Below are 19,529 nucleotides of genomic sequence, written 5' to 3'. Positions count from 1 at the left end.
GAAGACCCAAGAGAAGAAGAACAGAGAATTTAGAATGGGGATAAGATATAAATGTTCACATAGGGCATTATGCAGTTTGTAATTTTTAGTACCTTATGTTGTTGGTTAATAGAAACAAAAAATTCATTTCAGGGCAAACTGATTTTTTCTCTATAAGTAATGCAGACTTTAATATTAATAGAGCAACATCATTACCTTCTAGTTCAAAGAACCCATTTTCTGTTTGTTCATTTGTCACAAAGTCTGATGTAAGATACATCACATACAAATGCATGTTTTAGTTGCTCTAAGTATTTGCTTTCAGAATTTGCTTTTAGATGCTGTAGGCAGAGTTTAAAAAAATCATCTCTACAACTCAGGGTTTTGAAGATGAGGAAAAGGATGAGGATTTATAAACATTAATTTAAAAGTGAAATAAAAATGAATATGAGGCATATTCCTTTACAGTCTGAGAAGAATATTATCTTTAATTCAAAGTCACCTGGCAGTGTCCTGGCAGTGTGCTGGGTGGTGTGTGTGTGCCTGTGTGCATTTGCCTCAGGAGCGGTAGGAAAAGGGAGGAAGGAAGCTGGAAGTCACCTTCCTACACCCGATTCTACAACCATGCCCCCCTTGACAGGCCTGACCCTAGGGCGCTGGTGTTTTGTTGCAAGTGTTTTGTTGTTGTTGTTGAAAGCCGGGGACTACACAAGTGCACGTGAGGGTGTCACCGTCACCTGCTTATTCCTGTCCCTGATCTGAGAACACCATAGGGCTTCTTCAGAACTGTTCCAAAATTCTCAACTTCTTCCTGAAGTCTAACTACATTTCAATTTGCAGTAATATTAACAGTGTTTATTTGGCATAGAGTAAAAAATAGGTGGTATTCCTCAATCTCCTATTTCCCTGGAAGAGAGTGAATGGCACAGCCTTGCAGGTGTCATGCCAGGCAGGGGGAGTGGAAGAAAAGCCTAGAGCTTTCTATTTTCAAAGAGCTGGGATCTATCTTTTAAAGTCTTTGTTGTTGTTGTTGGTTTGGTTGTAAAGAGCCACACCATCCATAAAGTTCAAAAGTAGATTAACCAGCACCTCTTCTATCGCGTGCCCGAGAGTACTCTCTTCCTCCTCCCAGGAAATGCAGACACGGCACCAGCACTGCCCGGGCTGGCTGTGAACACTGCTACCCTGTGTCTTTGGCTCACCTCTTTCCACTTGTTCCCGAGCTTGTTGATTTGTCATTCCAGGGTATGGGCAGACCCCTAAGCTGAAGGTCTCCCAGAGGAGGATGCCAAAGCTCCACACATCACTCTCAGAGCTGTATCTCCCTGAAGGGCGAACAAAACCACATTCAGCTCACTGGATAAGCGGGTGACCATTTCTGGTTGTGTATGTCTATGTCAGTCACATATTAACATATTTAAACTTACCAGGAATTCAACAACTAGTGATCTTATTTTCTTGACTAGTTTTGCTTTCCAGGAGTAGTAATATTACCAATTAAATGAATAGTCTTCAGGCTGCTACTTTAACTAAGCCACCTTCCAAATCACATTTCCCCCACCAAGAACAAATATTCACTCAGTATGCAAGCTTACTTTCTCTGTGGCCTCTAAATGAGATAGATGGTTTATATAAAAAAGATATAAATTTGTACACATCGATGCCTAGGAGATTAAATAAGTTGGAGTTCTGCAATTTTGTCTTCTGCCTGCATCATTTTCTTTCTACTAAAATTACAAACAAACTTAAAGCAATAAGGAAAGTTTCTTAACTTCAATTTTTTACTCATCACTGTTTACAGATATTCTTACAAGCTTAAAGTTCTCATTTTCTCCACTGATAGTTTCATTTATGGAAAATACATTTTTCTGTGTTTTGAATAGAGTAGAAATTAACATAGCTGGCTGATAAAAACAACTTCTTTAAATTACATGGTGCTGTGTTTTGTCAAAATATCTTGGTGCACCTGCTTTACTGAATTACATAAGCTAACTCTTAGTTTAGTTTAGTTTTTTTTCCCTTGGTAATCTTCTAGAGAAACACAGAGATAAAAGCCAATACCAAATATCTTCTGGAATGAATGTGAAATCAAGGAGGGGAGGCAGAAAAGGCTATGAATTTTCAAGATTTTCCAACATATTTCTGCCATTCCAGGATGTATAAATGCCCATCCTCCCAAAATGTCTTGTTACTTTGAGTAGGATGGCCTTTTCTCTTTCTTGAAAACAGTACAATGAGAATGAGAGTATGCCTGTGTTATAACTGCTCTGATGTCAGAGTTTGGAGTGTACTTGCTGATAATCACCTCCAGCTGTGTGAATTAGCTTCCTTCTTAGTAGACGGTAATTATGGACATTCACTATGCTAGTTGGTAGGAAGATTAGTTTCCCTGTCTGCATATCAACTCTTTTCATGTTTGGCATCCAATAATTTAAAACTTTTTATGAAAATCATTCAATGGTTACAAGTTAAGACTAATTAACTCTTTAAGGAAGTACAAAGCATAGAGAACCAAATACCTTATTTTTGTAAGATAGTATCTAGGAAGAGATCAATAATGGCCAGTTGTATTATAAACTAAGATCACACTCTAGAAGTGAAAGCTTATAACCTAACTCTGTAACCTTGACTTTTATTTTATTATTTTTGGCTGCGTTGGGTCTTCATTGCTGTGTTCAGGCTTTCTCTAGTTGCGACGAATGGGGGCTACATTTTGTCGCGGTGCGCGGGCTTCTCATTGCGGTGGCTTCTTGTTGCCAAGCACGGGCTCTAGGCGCGCAGGCTTCAGTAGTTGTGGCACAGGGGCTCAGTAGTTGTGGCTCACGGGCTCTAGAGCACAGGCTCAGTAGTTGTGGCTCACGGGCTTAGTTGCTCTGGGGCATGCGGGATCTTCCCAGACCAGGGCTCGACCCCGTGTCCCCTGGGTTGGCAGGCGGATTCCTAACCACTGCGCAACCAGGAAAGCCCTGTAACCTTGACTTTTGAATCTGGTTTTACTGGATAATTTTAAAAAATTAATAATTCTTTATTTGTCTTATTGAGATATAATTGACATAACATTATATTAGTTTCAGGTGTACAGCATGATTTAATATTTGTATATATTGCAAAATAATCACCACGGTAAGTCTAGTCAACATCACCACGCAGAGTCACCATCCATAGTCATAAAATTTTTTTTTCTTGTGATGATAACTTCAAGATCTACTCTCTTAGCAACTTGAAAATATGCCGTATAGTACTATTAATTATAGTCACCATGTTTTACATTAGACCCCCATGACTCATTTGTCTTATAACTGGAATTTTGTACTCTTGACCACCTTCACCCTCCCCCTGCCTCCCACTGCTAGACTCTGGCAACCACCAGTCTGTTCTCTGTATCTATGAGAGTGGTTTTGTTGTTGTTGTTTAGATTTCACATGTAAATGAGATTATACAGTATTCGTCTTTCTCTGTCTGACTTATTTCCCTTAGCATGATACCCACAAGGTCCATCCATGTTGTCACAAATGGCATGATTTCACTCTTTGCTAAGGTTGAATAATATTCTATTGTATATACACACCATATCTTCTTTATTCATTTGTCCATTGATGTACACTTAGGCTATTTCCATATCTTGGCTATTGTAAATAATGCTGCAAATGAACACGGGGGTGCATATATCTTCTTGAGTTAGCATTTTTGTTTTCTTCAGATAAATACCCAGAAGTGGAACTGCTAGATCATATGGTAGCTCTATTTTTAGTTTTATGAGGAACCTCCATACTGTTTTCCATAGTGGTTGCACCAATTTACATTCCTCCTGACAGTGGAGGAGGGATCCTTTTCTCCACAACCTGGCCAACACTTGTTATTTCTTGTTTTAATAACAGCCGTTCTAACAGGTATGAGGTGATAAGTCACTGTGGTTTTGATTTGCATTTCCCTGATGATTAGTGATGTTGAGTATCTTTTCATGAAACTGTTGGCCACGTATATCCCTTATTTGGAAAACTGTCTATTCTGAACTTCTGCCCATTTTTTAATCAGATTGTTTTTTGTCTTGAGTTGCATGAGTTCTTTATATATTTAAATATTAACCCCCATCAGATATATGACTTGCAAATATATTCTCTCATTCGGTAGGTGTCCTTTTATTTTGTAAATGGTTTCCTTTGCTGTGCAGAAGCGTTTTAGCTTGAAATAGCCCGACTGGTTTATTTTTGCTTTTGTTGCCTTTGCTTTGATGTCAAATCCAAAACCTCATCTCCAGCACTAGAGCTTACTGCCTATGTTTCCTTCTAGGAGTTTTATGACTTCAGGTCTTATAGTCAAGTCTTCAACCATTTTGAGTTAATTTTTGCATATGGTGTAAGATAGTGGTCTGTTTCATTCTTTGACATGTGGCTGTCCAGTTTTCCCAACATTTATTGAAGGCATGTCCTTTCCCCATTGTATATTCTTGCATCCTCTGTCATAAATTAATTGACCATTTATGCATGGGATTATTTCTAGGCTTTCTATTCTGTTCCACTGATCTGTGTGTCTGTTTAATTCTAATACCATGCTGCTTTAAATACCATAGCTTTGTAGTATAGTTTGAAATCAGGGAGCATGATGCCCCTAGCTCTGTACTTCTTCCTCAAGATTGCTTTGACTGTTCAGGGTCTTTTGTGGTTCCACACAAATTTTGGTATTATTTGATCCAGTTATGTGAAAAATGCCATTGGAATTTTGATAGGGATTGCACTGAATCTGTAGATTGCTTTGGGTAGTATGAACATTTTATTAATATTGATTCTTCCAATCCATGAGCATGAAATATCTTTTCATTTACTTGTGTCTTCTTCAGTTTCTTTGGTTGTGTCTGATAGTTTTCAATGTACAGGTTTTTCACCTTGGTGAAATTTATTCCTAGATATTTTATTGTTTTTGATGCAATTATAAATGGAACTGTTTCCTTAATTTCTCTTTCTGATAATTTGTTATTAGTGTATAGAAACACAACAGACTTTTGTATTTTGACTTTGTATCCTGCAATTTACTGTATTCATTGATTAGTTCTAACAGTTTCTTGGTGGAGACTTTAGGATTTTCTATATAATATCATTTCATCTGCAAATAAGGACAGTTTTACTTCTTCCTTTCCAAATGGGATTCCTTTCATTTCTTTCTCTTGCCTAATTGCTGTGGTTAGGACTTCCAATACTATGTTGAATAAAAGTGGTGAGAGTGGGCATCCTTGTCTTGTTCCTGTTCTTAGAGGAAAAACTTTCAGCTTTTTACTGTGAACTGTGATGTTAGCTGTGGGCTTGTCATATGTGACCGTTATTATGTTGAGGTACATTTCCTCTGTACCCACTTTGTTGAGAATTTTTATCTTAATGGGATGTTGAGTTTTGTCCAATGCTTTTTCTGTATCTATTGAGATGATATGATGATATGAATTTTAGCCTTTATTTTGTTAATGTGGTGCATCATGTTGATTGATTTGCAGATGTTAAACCATCCTTGTATCCTTGGAATAAATCCCACTTGATCATGATGTATGATCCTTTTATTATTTTATGTATTGCTGAATTCCGTTTCCTAACACTGTGTTGAGAATTTTTGCTTCTGTGTTCATCAGGAACAATGGCAGAAGAGAGGGGAGGAGACTCCTCAGTCAGGATTGGAGCAGATCCAGAGGGGCTCTCCCAGGAAGGTTAGATTCATAGTTTACTTGATGTGCCCGAACTTCTTGAGGTGACATTGATGTCGGTGCCAAAGCATCTGGGGGTGAAATACTGGTCAGTACCTCAAGCCAGGTTCTGTGTCACCAGCTGCTGCATGTCCACATCCTGAAATCTTGAACTTGACCTGGCCGTGGTTACACCCTTCAGCCCCTCCAAGTAATTTTCTTTTCTTGTGATTTCTGTGAGTGTGTTTTTTTTTTTTTTTTTTTTTTTTTTGCAGTACACGGGCCTCTCACTGCTGTGGCCTCTCCTGTTGTGGAGCACAGGCTCCAGACACACAGGCTCAGCAGCCATAGCCCACTGGCCCAGCCGCTCTGTGGCACGTGGGATCCTCCTGGACCGGGGCATGAACCCATGTCCCCTGCATCGGCAGGCAGACTCCCAACCACTGCACCACCAGGGAAGCCCTTTGTGTGGTTTTGATATCAGAGTAATGATGGACTCATAAAATGAGTTTCGGAGTATTCCCTCTTCTTCTGTTTTGGAAGAGTTTGAGAATGACTGGTATTAATCTTCTTTGAATGTATGGTAAAATTCACCAGTGAAGCCAGTCATTCCTAGACTTCTTTTTGTTGAGAGTTTTTTTTGTTACTGATTCAATTTCAGAAGGTTTTTGAGAGATTTCTTTCATTTTTTCTAGGTTGTCCAGTTTGTTGGCATATAGTTGTTCATAGAAGCCTCTTACCATCCTTTGTATATCTGTGGTATCAGTTGTAATGTCTCATTTTTCATTTTTAACTGTTTTGATTTGGTTTCTGTCACTTTTTTTCTTGCTGAGTGTAGCTAAAGTTTTGTCAATTCTTTCATTTCAAAGAAATAGCTGTTAGTTTCACTGATCTTTTCTATTGTCTTTTTAGTCTTTATTTCATTTATTTCTGCTCTGATCTTTGTCATTTTCTTCCTTCTAATAACTTTGGGTATTATTTGTTCTTCTTCTAGTTCCTTGAGGTGTGATGTTATGTTGTTTGAGATCTTTCTTGTTTCTTGAGGTAGGCATTTATTACTATGAGCATACCTCTCGGAACTGCTTTTACTGCATCACCTAAATTTTGGTATGTTCTATTTCCATTTTAATTTATCTCAAGGTAATTTTGATTTTTCTTTTGATTTATTCTGTGGCCCATTGGTTGTTCAGTAACGTGTTTAATTTCCATATATTTGTGAATTTCCTAGCTTTCCTCTTGTAATTGACTTCTAGTTCCATACCATTGTGGTCAGAAAAGATGCTTGATGTGATTTCAGTCTTGTTAAATTTATTAAAACTTGTTTTGTGGCCTAACATATAATCTGTCTTGGGGAATATTCAATGTGCACTAGGAAAGAATATGTATTCTGCTTCTTTTGGATGGCATGTGTATACTGATCTATAGATATCTCTATCTATCTATCTATCTATCTATTTTTTTGTGGTACGCGGGCCTCTCACTGCTGTGGCCTCTCCCGTTGCGGAGCACAGGCTCCGGACGTGCAGGCTCAGTGGCCACAGCTCATAGGCCCAGCTGCTCCATGGCATGTGGGATCTTCCCGGACCGAGGCACGAACCCACGTCCCCTGCATCGGCAGGCGGACTCTCAACCACTGCGCCACCAGGGAAGCCCAAGATAGATATATATATATATATATATATATATATATATATATATCTCTGTTAGGTTCATCTGGTCTAAAGTGTCATTTAAGGCTGACATTTCCTTACTGATTTTCCATCTGATCTTTACATTGACTCAAGTAGGGTATTGAAGTCCCCTACTATTATTGTATTGCTGTTTATTTCTCCTTTTAGGTCTGTTAATATTTGTTTTATATATTTAAGTATTCCTACGTTAGATGCATAAATATTTACACATTTTATATCCTCTTGTTGGACTGACTTCTTTATCATTATGTAATGCCCTCCTTTCTCTCTGATTACAGTCTTTGTTTTAAAATCTACTTTGTTTGATATAAATATAGCCACCCCAGCTTCCTTTTGGTTTTCATTTGCACGGAATATCTTTCTCCATCCCTTCACTTTTAGTCTTTGTGTGTCCTTATGTCTGCGATGAGTCTCTTGTAGGCAGCATATAGATGGGTCTTATTTTTTATTCCATTCAGCAACTGTCTTTTGACTGGCAAATTTAGTCCCTTTACATTTAACGTTGTTATTGATATGTATGTACTTATTGCCATTTTAATTCCTTTCTCGCTGTTTTATAGTTCCTCTCTGTTCCTTACTTCTTCACTTGCTCTCTTCCTTTGTGGTTTGATGACTTTCTTTAATGGTATGCTTAGATTTTTCTCATTATCATTACTGTATCTACTATAGATTTTGACTTTGTGGTAACCATGAGGCTTACATATAACAACTTACATTTTTAAGTTGATTAAAAAAACTGAAGATTGAACACATTCAAAAGCTCTACATTTTCACTCCCCCCTGCCTTGTTTTATGTTTCTGATGTCAGATTTTACACCTATTTATCTTGTATATCCCTTAACTAATTTTTGTAGTTATAGTTTTTATTTTTTTTTGTCTTTAACCTTCATACTACCTTTATAAGTGATTGATCCACTACCTTACTACATACTTACCTTTGCCAGTGAGATATATATACTTTCATATATTTTCTTGTTACTAATTAGCAAGCTTTCTTTTCAGCTTAGAGAAGTCCCTTTACCATTCCTTGTAAGGCCAGTTTAGTGGTGATGAACTCTTTTAGATTTTGCTTATCTGGAAAACTCTTTCTCTCTCCTTCAATTTGAATGATAACTTTGCCAAGTAGAGTATTCTTTGTTGGAAGTATTTTTCTTTCAGCACAGTGAATATATCATGCCATTCCTTTCTTGCATGCAAAGTTTCTGTCGAGATATTTTCTGGTAGTTTTATGGGGAATCACTTGTATATAACAAGTTGTTTTTCTCTTGCTGCTTTTAAGATTTTTTTCTTTAACTTTTGACACTTTAAATATAATGTGTTTGGTGTGGGTCTCTTTGGGTTCATCATCTTATTTGGAACACTGTGGGTTTCCTGATCTGGGTGTCTCTTTCCTTTCCCACGTAGGAAGTCTTCAGCCATTATATCTATTTTTTTCTTTAAATTTATTTATTTTTTATTTACTTATTTTTGGCTGTGTTGGGTCTTTGCTGCTGTGTGAGGGCTTTCTCTAGTTGTGGTGAGTGGGGGCTACTCTTTGTTGCGCTGCACGGGCTTCTTTCTCATTGTGGTGGCTTCTCTTGTTGTGGAGCATGGGCTCTAGGCGTGCGGGCTTCAGTAGTTGTGGTGCATGGGCTCAGTAGTTGTGGCTCGCAGCATCTAGAGCGCAGGCTCAGTAGTTGTGGCGCACGGGCTTAGCTGCTCTGCAGCATGTGGGATCTTCCCAGACGAGGGATCGAACCCATGTCCCCTGCATTGGCAGGTGGATTCCCAACCACGGTGTCACCAGGGAAGTCCTCCATTATATCTTCAAATAAGTTTTCTGCCCCTTTTTCTCTCTCTCTCCTCCATCTGGGACTCCTATAATGCAAATATTAGTCTGCTAGATGTTGTCTCATAAGTCCCTTAAACTCTCTTGGCTTTTTTCATTCTTTTTTCTTTTTATTGCTGTGATTGGATGAGTTCCGTTGCCCTTTGAGCTCACTGATCCTTTATTCTGCTTCATGTAGTATGATGTTGAACCTCTCTAGCATATTTTTCAATTCAGTTATTGTATTCTTCAATTCTATGTCTTTTCTTTGGTACCTTCTTATATTTTCTGTCTTTGTTGAAATTCTCACTATGTTCATCCATTCTTTACCAACTTTAACGTTTTATCAGGTGGATAAACTATGTCCGTTTAGTGAAGGTTTTTTTCTGAGGTGTTATCTTGTTCTTTCATTTGGAACACATTCCTCATTTTGCTTGATTTCCTGTGTTCTTTCCATGCATTAGATGAAACAGCCACCTCTCCCAGTCCTGAAGGAGTGGCCTCCTGTAGGAGATAAAACTTACCGTCCAGCTCTGATCTAACTCTCCGTTGTCTCTCAAGCCTTTGTGATTGTCCAAGAAGCCTATTTTATTTTTTAATAGCTCCTAGTAGTTGAAGGTGTTCCAAGACCTGTCAGTGTCCCAAAGAGGAATATCTAGCACATAAATTCAGGCTGATTGGAAGCCAGACCCTCAGGTAGCAACTTTAAAGCATGCAAATATATACAGTCCTGTCAGACTGCAAGTGTAAGCCATGCTGGCCATCAGAGCCAGGTGATCTGGAATGGTCCCTGGATTACAGTCACAAAAATAGGGGCTCCAGACAAGTGTGTAAGTTCCTTTCTGGGAGATACTGACGAATTGTAGCGAGGCAGAGCAAGTCACAAAATCGTGTTCTCTGGCCTGCATTCCCTGAGAGCACCTTGATAGGCTTCTAGACATGTGACAAACCTGGAGCCTGCCCTCAGGCTGAAGCTCTAGCACAAGATTATAGGCCTTTCATGGAAAGACTGTGCTCCTGAGTCTGTTGCCTCTTGCTGTGCCCTGAGGGTGGTAGCTGTCTAAGAACGCTTTCTCAGTTCTGTGGGACCCAGGAGTGTCAGCTCTGCTGGTCACCAGAGCCAGGCAATGTAGAGGTGTCTCCTGGCAGCAGCTGAAAAAACTGAGGCACCGGACAAGTGTTTAAGCTCCTTTCTTGGAGATACCAGTGAGCTAGAGTGAGGCAGAGGGATAGCACAAAGACGGCATCCACCAGCCTCATTCCCTGAGAGCAATTCTATAGGCCCCTAGAAGTGTGCCAGACCAGAAGCCTGCCCCTCAGGCCAAAGCTCCTGGATAAGCAAATGGTCTTTATCAGAAAGACTGGGGGTGTGCTTCAGTCTGCTGCCAGTGCAGTGCCTTGGGAGGTGGCAGTCTGCCAAAAACTCACTCTCAGATTGTTACAGTCCTGTGGGTTCCAGGAATACACGACCCCGGGTCTCCAGAGCCTGGTGATCAAAGGGTGTCCTCTGGGTGGCAGCTACAAAAACCAGGGCACCAGACATGTGTAAAAGCTCCCCTCTGGGAGATACTGGCACTCTAGATCATAGCAGTGGGAAAGCATGAAGATGGTGCCTGCCAGCCAGAAATACCCTGTCAGGGCCCTAGATGCATTAAATTAGATGCCTGCCCCTCAGGCTAATGCATTAAGATTAGCAAGTGAAGCTCTTTTATGTAAAGTCTAGGAGTCTCTCCATTAGCTGATTCTGCGCTGGGCCCTGGGGTGGGTGAGCCCTTTAAGAAGCAGTTCTCAGCTTTCTAAAGCCTTGAGGGTCTTGTGGATGCAAGCCCAGATCATTTTCAAAGCCAGATGTTTTGGGGGCTCATCTCTCAGGTGCAGGTCTGAAAAGATAGGATGCCTGATCTTCCTTCGCTCCTCAGGGAGAAGCTATAGGTTTTGAGTTCCCTCCTGATTGTGGGTCACCGAACCAGGGGTGGGATTTAGGGCAACATTTTAAGTCAGCTGCTCCTACCTGCTTCCATGTGGCTTTTTTCCTCCTTTGCCCAATGTGTATGAGTTGCTCAGCTAGTTTTTAGGTTTTTTTCAGGGGCAAATGTTCCATATGTAGCTGTAGATTCAATGTGTCTGTGGGAGGAGGTGAGTTCAGGGTCTACCTATATCGTCATCTTGACCTGAAACCTTGCTGGATAATTGTAATGGGCTGAAAGTTACTTACGGCCATATAGCACATTGCTAGTTTTCCATGTCTAATTTGATGCTCACAGTACCCTTTGCAGGGAAGGACACTATCATTCTCATTTGCAAATTAGAAAACATAGGTGTAGAGAAATAGATCGCTTGCTAAGGTCATGCAACTAATGACATGACTGGTTGGGAAACCTGGTCCTGATGGCTGATCCAGGACTCTACATTATAAATCCTACCTCTCTTGCATTTCAGAGTACTTAGTTACTTCACAGTAATTAAATTTCTATGGGTTGTATCAGCCCCAAGTTCGCAGGTGACAAATGAAAAAATTTCTTTTAATGATTGTTACACAGATTGTTTTATTCCTTAGTTGGAAATCAGTATCTTATTTGCCCCTTACAATCACAGTACCTTTGGTAACAGGTGTACTGAAGAGGTGGTATATGCTGAGGAGGCTATGAAGTACGCTACCACTGTGTGCTTAAAAAGGGGGGGAGATATGTACAGTTAGATGGCTGAGAAATCTCTGAGAAGAATACAACAATATGATAAGAGTATTTGCCTTTAGGAAGGGGAATTATGTGGCTAGAGACAAGGGTGGGGAGAGGGGCTTACATTTCATTGTAGGCCCTTTACATACTGCTTGACTAAAACAAAACAAAACGAAAACAAGTTTATGCATCATCTTTTCAAAAATTAAATGACAACACTAATGACAAAATAATGGTGAAAACAACTTTAATTTTATGTCCCTAAGCTAAAATTTCAGAGAGGTTTCTTAGACTGAAGGGGTTTTCCATCTACCCTAACCCCACACTGCATGGAGACTTGGGCAGCATTTCATCTACTCTGAGGGCAAAAGTGAAAAAAAGAATCCGTGGGGAAAAAAAGACCCCTGGAAATGAGGCAAAATTTTACCACCAATCATAAATTGATATCTGCAAGAAACATGGAAGAAGTGGAACAAAAAAATAAGACTTTCATAAAATATTTATATTTTCTCTTGTTAAAAAAGTGCTAGGATTCAGAGCCAATCTTCAGCAATCTTAGTCTATGAGAACTGAATTTCTCAGGGTTGCCATGACACTTGTAGACACTCAGGAACTCCCTCATTGGATTGGGTAACAAATACTCCCCACTTCTTTCTCATCCTGTTAAAAATCTTTCCCTCATCTAAATTGTTCTGCATTTTATTTTTTATCAAATTTTTAAATTGAAGTATAGTTGATTACAAGGTTGTTTTAATTTCTGCTGTACAGCAAGGTGATTCAGTTATACATACACATACATTCTTTTTTTAAATATTATTTTCCATTATGGTTTATCATAGAATATTGAATATAGTTCTCTGTGCTTATCCATTGTCATTTATCCATTCATAATGCTACATCTGCTAATCCCAACCTCCCATTCCATCCCTTCCCCAACCCCCCTCCCCCTTGGCAACCACCAGTCTGTTCTGTGTCCATGATTCTGTTTCATAGATAGGTTCATTTGTGTCATATTTTGGATTCCACATATAAGTGATATCATATGGTATTTCTCTTTCTGACTTCACTTAGTATGATAATCTCTAGTTGCATCCGTGTTGCTGAACGTGGCATTATTTTGTTTTTTATTCCATTGTATATGTGTTCCACATCTTCTTTATCCATTCATCTGTTGATGGAAATTTAGGTTGTTTCCATGTCTTAGCTATTGTAGATGCTGCTGCTGTGAACATAGGGGTGCATATATCTTTTTGAATTACAGTTTTGTGTGGGTATACGCCTAGGAGTGAGATTGCTGGATCGTATCGTAATTCTATTTTTGGTTTTCTGAGGAACTGTTTTCCACAGTGGCTGCACCAACTTACATTCCTACCAACAGTGTAGGAGGGGTCCCTTTTCTCCACACCCTCTCTAGCATTTATTTTTTGTAGAATTTTTAATGATGGCCATTCCGACTAATGTGAGGTGGTACCTCATTGTAGTTTTGATTTGCATTTCTCTAATAATTAGCGATGTTGAGCATATTTTCATGTGCCTGTTGACCATCTGTATGTCTTCTTTTGAGAAATGTCTATTTAGGTCTTCTGCCCATTGTTTGATTGGGTTGTTTGTTTTTTTGTTATTGAGTTGTATGAACTATTTATATATTTTGGAAATTAAGCCCTTGTTAGTCACGTAACTTGCAAATATTTTCTCCCATTCTGTAAGTTGTCTTTTCATTTTGTTTATGGTTTCCTTTGCTGTGCAAAATCTTATAAGTTTGGTTAGGTCCCATTTGTTTACTTTTGTTTTTATTTCTATTGCCTTGGGAGACTGACCTAAGAAAACATTGGTATGATTTATGTAAGAGAATGTTTTGCCTAGGATCTATTCTAGGAGTTTTATGGTGTCATGTATTATGTTAAAGTCTTTAAGCCATTTTGAGTTTATTTTTGCGTATGGTGAGAGGGTGTGTTGTTCTGCATTTTATAAAATTAACATTAAAGACTGCTAAAAAAGGTCCCTCACTGCCAATCAAAGATCTTCTTGCCTGTCTTTATTATATGACATACCAAATTTAGGTCTGGCTCTTAAAGATATTTGGAATTAGAATTTTGATTTGTAAATACTTTAGTCAGCTTGAAATTCAACTAAAATACACTGTGATTGAAAGGCAGGATTTTACTTGGCATAACTGCTTAGCAGTAAGAGGAGTTTTAAAGGCAGTGTAATATAGAGAATCTGGCAAACAGGGTTAAGAACACATTCTAGAAAGCTGGATTTTATTGATAAGGTTTTAGGGCTCCCAAGTCCAGCTCCTTTATAGGGATGCTGTAAGAATCAAGAAGAAGGTGCTTAACAATGTTTTGTCATCTAAAGAAAACCTCTGTGTAAATAAAAAGAATACAGTCCTTTCTTTTACCCTGTGATTGTTCTCCTTAGGAATATAGCTTTAGAGTAATAACCACCCCAGAGAAGAATCACTGTGGAAAATAGCAGGGCTGCCATTTTCTCTAGATTTTGAGGAATGGTGGAATTAGTTTGTGATCTGCAAAGCTTCCAAAAGCTTCTCTTGCCAGCACATGGCAAGACACACTAAGGGTGAGGATTAGTATCTGTGGAGTATTAAGTTAAAAAATTTCATTGTTGGGAACTAGAACAGCTTAGTCAATTTCTCACAATGACAACTACCTACACTTATCTATGCCATAGCATTGCTGAGATGCAAAATACAAAGCAGATTCTGGTGTCTCGATCCACCCTAATTCACTTCCAAAACAATAACATTCCAAAGCTTTATCTGGAAAACATTTGGTGGTTCCCCAAGAAGTGAAGCACAGAATTACCATATTACCTAGTGTGTACTCAGAATAATTGAAAATAGGTCCTCAAATAAATCCTGGCATACAGATGTTTATAGCAGAATTATTCACACCAGCCAAAAGGTAGACACTGCTCAAATATACATCAATGAATGAACAGATGAATAAATGGTGGCAAATATATACAGCAGAATGATTATTCAGCCATAAAAAGGAGTAAAATAATGACACATGCTACAACATGGATGAACCTTGAAAACATTATACTAAGTGAAAGAAGTCACATTCCAAAGGTCACATATTGTATGATCCCATTTATATGAAATATGCAGAATAGGTAAATACATAGCAACAAAAAGCAGATATGTGGTTGCCAGTGGCTGAGGGAAGGAAGGAATGAGGAGTAACTGCTTAATATGGGTATAAATTTTATTTTGGAGTGATGACAGTGTTTTGGAACTAGACAGAGGCAGTGGTTGCACACCACAGTGAATGTACTAAATGCCATTGAATTGTTTGCTTTAAAATGGCTAATTTTATGTTACATGAGTTTCACCTCCAAGCTCTTTCTAAGTTACCTGGTCTTTAATTAAGCCATTAAGACATTTGTAAATACCTTATTAATTTTTCATGGTGAAGTAATTTTTCACTTTAAATCAATGAAGAATCATTTTATGATATTTTCAGTTTAATTTTTATTTTATATTGGAGTATACTTGATTTACAATGTTCTGTTAGTTTCAAGTATACATCAAAGTGATTCAGTTATATATACATACATATATCCATTCCTTTTCAGATTTTTTTCCCATATAGGTCATTACAGAACATTGAGTAGAATTCCCTGAGCTATACAGTAGGTCCTTGTTGATTATCTGTTTTATAGATAGTAGTGTGTATATGTTAATCCCAAACGCCTAATTTATCCCCCACCTCTGACCTTTCCCCTTTGGTAACCATAAGTTTGTTTACAAAGTCTGTGAGTCCGTTTCTGTTTTGTAAATAAGTTCATTTGTATAATTTTTTTTAGATTCCACATATAAGTAATATCATATGATATTCATCTTACTCTGTTGGACTTACTGCACTTAGTATGACGATCTCTAGGTCCAACCATATTGCTGCAAATGGCATTATTTCACTCTTTTTTATGGCTAATATTCCATTTATATATAATATTCCATTGTATATGCACCACGTCTTCTTTATCCATTCCTCTGTCAATGGACATTTAGGCTGCTTCCATGTCCTGGCTATTGTAAATAGTGCTGAAATGAACATTGGGGTGCATGTATCTTTTGGAATTATGGTTTTCTCCAGATATATGCCCAGGAGTGGGATTGCTGGAGCACATGGTAGTTGTTTTTAGCTTTTTAAGGAACCTACATATTGTTCTCCATAGTGGCTGTACCAATTTACATTCCCACCAACAGTGTAAGAAGGTTCCCTTTTCTCCACACCCTCTCCAGCATTTATTGTTTGTAGACTTTTTGATGACAGCCATTCTGACTCATGTTAGGTGATACCTCATTGCAGTTTTGATTTGCATTTCTCTAATAATTAGCCATGTCGAGCATCTTTTCATGTGCCTGTCGGTCATCTGTAAGTCTTCTTTGGAGAAATGTCTATTTAGCTCTTATGCCCAGTTTTTCATTGGGTTGTTTGTTTTTTTGATATTAAGCCGCATGAGCTGTTTGTGTATTTTGGAGATTAATTCCTTGTCAGTTGCTTCATTTACGAATATTTTCTCCCATTCTGTGGGTTGTCTTTTCATTTTGTTTATGTTTCCTTTGCTGTGCAAAAGCTTTTAAGTTTAATTAGGTCCAATTTGTTTATTTTTGTTTTTATTTTCATTACTCTAGGAAGTGGATCCAAAAAGACCTTTCTGCGATTTATGTCAAAGAGTGTTTGTTCTGCCTGTGTTTTCCTCTAAGAGTTTTATAGTATCCGGCCTTACATTTAGGTCTTTAATCCATTTTGAGTTTATTTTTGTGTATGGTGTTAAAGAATGTTCTAATGTCATTCTTCTAGATGTAGCTGTTCATTCTTTTAGATGTAGCTGCTAGTATTTGGTTGAGGATTTTTGTGTCTATGTTCATTAGTGATATTGGCCTGTACTTTTCTTTCTTTGTGATATTTTTGTCTGGTTTTGGTAACAGGGTGATGGTGGCCTCATAGAATGAGCTTGGGAGTGTTCATTCCTCTACAATTTTTTTGGAATAGTTTCAGAAGGATAGGTGTTAACTCTTCTCTAAATGTTCGATAGAATTCGCCTATGAAGCCATCTGGTCTTGGACTTTTGTTTGTAGGGAGTCTTTAAATCACAGTTTCAAGTTCAGTACTTGTGATTGGTCTGTTCATATTTTCTATTTATTCCTGGTTCAGTCTTGGAAGATTGTGCCTTTCTAAGAATTTGTCGATTTCTTCTAGGTTGTCCATTTTATTGGTGTATAGTTGCTTGTAGTAGTCTCTTATGATCCTTTGTATTTCTTTGGTGTCTGTTGTAACTTCTCCTTTATCATTTCTAATTTTATTGATTTGAGCTCTCTCCCTTTTTTTCTTGATGAGTCTAGCTAAAGGCTTTATCAATTTTGTATATCATTTCAAAGAACCAGTTTTTAGTTTCATTGATCTTTGCTGTTGTTTTCTTTGTCTCTATTTTATGTATTTCTTTGCTGATTTTTATGATTTCTTTCCTTCTACTAACTTTGGGTTTCATTTGTTCTTTCTCTAGTTGCTTTAGGTGTAAGTTTAGGTTGTTTGAGATTTTTCTTGTTTCCTGTGTTAAGATTGTATTGCTATAAACTTCCCTCTTAGAACTGCTTTTGCTGTGTCCCAAAGGTTTTTGGATCATAGTGTTTTCATTGCCATTTGTCTCTAGGTATTTTTTGATTTCCTCTTTGACTTCTTCAGTGATCCACTGGTTATTTAGTAACATATTGTTTAGCCTCCACATGTTTGTGTTTTTTACAGCTTTTTTCTTGTAGTTGATTTTTAGTCTCACAGCATTGTATTTGGAAAAGATGCTTGATTTCAATTTTCTTAAATTTACCGAGGCTTGATTTGTGACCCAAGATGTGATCTGTTGTGGAGAATGTTCCAGAAAGTGTAATCTGCTGCTTTTGGATGGAATGCTCTATAAATATCAATTAAGCCCATCTGGTCTAATGTGTCATTTAAGGTCATTTAAGGCCTGTGTTTCTTTACTGATTTTCTGTCTGGATGATTTGTCCATTGATGAAAGTGGGGTGTTAAAGTCCCCCATTATTACTGTGATACTGTTGACTTCTTTTATGACTGTTAGCATTTGCCTTATATATTGAGGTGCTCAATATATATATATTTACAATTGTAAATATATATATTTACAATTGTTATATCTTCTTCTTGGATTGATCCCTTGATCATTATGTAGTGTTCTTTTTTGTCTCTTGTAACAGTCTTTATTTTAAAGTCTATTTTGTCTGATATGTGTATTGCTATTCCAGCTTTCTTTTGATTTCCATATGCATGGAATACCATCTTCCATTCCCTCACTTTCAGTCTGTACATGTCCCTGGATCTGAAGTGGGTCTCTTGTAGACAGCATATAGATGGGTCTTGGTTTTGTATCCATTCAACCAGTCTGTGTCTTTTGGTTGAAGCATTTAATCCTTTACATTTAAGGTAATTATTGATATGTATGTTCTTATTGCCATGTTGTTAATTGTTTGGGATTTGTTTTTTTAGGTCTTTTTCTTCTTACCTTCCTCTTTTGTTCTGTTCTCTTGTGATTTGATGACTATCTTTAGTGTTGTGTTTAGATTGCTTTTCCTTTTCTCTGTGTGTATTGTAGACTTTTAGTTTGTGGTTCCCATGAGGTTTTGATATAGCAGTCTATATATGTTCAAGATTGTTTTAAGTTGCTGGTCTCTTATTTTCAAATGCATTTCCAATATCCTGAATTTGTACTCTCCTATTCTCATGACTGCTGGTTTTGATATCTTATTTGCATGTGGATGACTTTCTACCTTTACTGCATGTTTGCCTTTACTGGTCAGTTCTCCCATTTGTAATCTTCTTGTTTCTAGTTGTGGCCTTTTCTTTTCCACCTAGAGAAGTTCCTTTAACATTTGTTGTAAAGCTGGTTTGGTGGTGTTGAATTTTCTTAGCTTTTGCTTGTCTGTAATGCTTCGATTTCTCTGTCAAATCTGAATGAGAGGCTTGCTGGGTAGAATATTCTTGGTTGTAGGTTTTTCCCTTTCATCACTTTAAATATATCCTGCCACTCCCTCCGGCCTGCAGAGTTTCTGCTGAAAAACCAGCTGATAACCTTATGGGGATTTCCTTGTATGTTATTTGTTGCTTTTCTCTTATTGCTTTTAACACATTATTGACTGGGGGATTTTTGCAGAAAATAACGTCTATGGCCAGGCGATTTGTTATGTAAGTGAATGTTGAAACACCCGCGTTTGAGTAAATATCAACAACTTTTTTTGAACTTAATGTATTTATTTGAAACTTTGTACATGTCTTACTAAAGTATTCTAATAGTTCGTTAGAGTGTGATAGGCAGTATAGCAGGTACCTCTGCGCAGGGGAACAGAACATCTATTACAAATATATTGTGTTTCACTGCACTTTCCCCTGTTAGAGCAGACTCTACACTTTCTGGTGGCATTTGTTCTTTTAGTCCTGTGGGTATTGTTTCCTCTAGAATATGTTCTTTTATTTTACCTGATAGTTGACAAGGTGGATCTTTGTTGGGGGCTCTTTTAGAAATGCCACAAGAAGGACCAGGTGCAGGACTACCACTGCATTCACCAGAATTGTCAGTTACCCATTCTCTAGCTACTGCTAATGAAAATTGCTTGTTAAGTCATTTAATTCTGTGCATTAAGGCTACAATAAATTTTAAACTCACTGAAT

The 19,529-nt window shown here is 37.9% G+C and overlaps 1 protein-coding gene across 14 annotated transcripts in view; it reads right to left on the bottom strand.

Annotated features, from left to right (window-relative positions):
- FER (FER tyrosine kinase) overlaps positions 1-19,529 on the bottom strand; it is a 476,299-nt gene that overhangs the window by 12,145 nt on the left and 444,625 nt on the right. For 9 of the 14 annotated variants that reach the window (XM_089909164.1, XM_089909159.1, XM_089909160.1 and 6 more), the window contains one exon: positions 23-1,304. In XM_089909164.1, the coding sequence (XP_089765290.1) occupies positions 982-1,304 (323 nt within the window). In that variant the 3' untranslated portion in view covers positions 23-981. Of the gene's footprint in view, positions 1-19; positions 1,305-19,529 lie in introns of those variants that run through there. The other 5 variants (XM_089909169.1, XM_022591568.3, XM_022591578.3 and 2 more) reach the window with 3 other exon arrangements.

This window comes from Delphinapterus leucas, chromosome 3, assembly GCF_059928025.1.
Source record: "Delphinapterus leucas isolate spDelLeu-1000000601 "Yukka" chromosome 3, BTC_Dleu_Yukka2, whole genome shotgun sequence".
In the NCBI taxonomy this organism is placed as follows: Eukaryota; Metazoa; Chordata; class Mammalia; order Artiodactyla; family Monodontidae; genus Delphinapterus; species Delphinapterus leucas.
The sequence above is the reverse complement of the archived record's forward strand: the minus strand, read 5'-3'. Positions and strand labels throughout refer to the sequence as shown.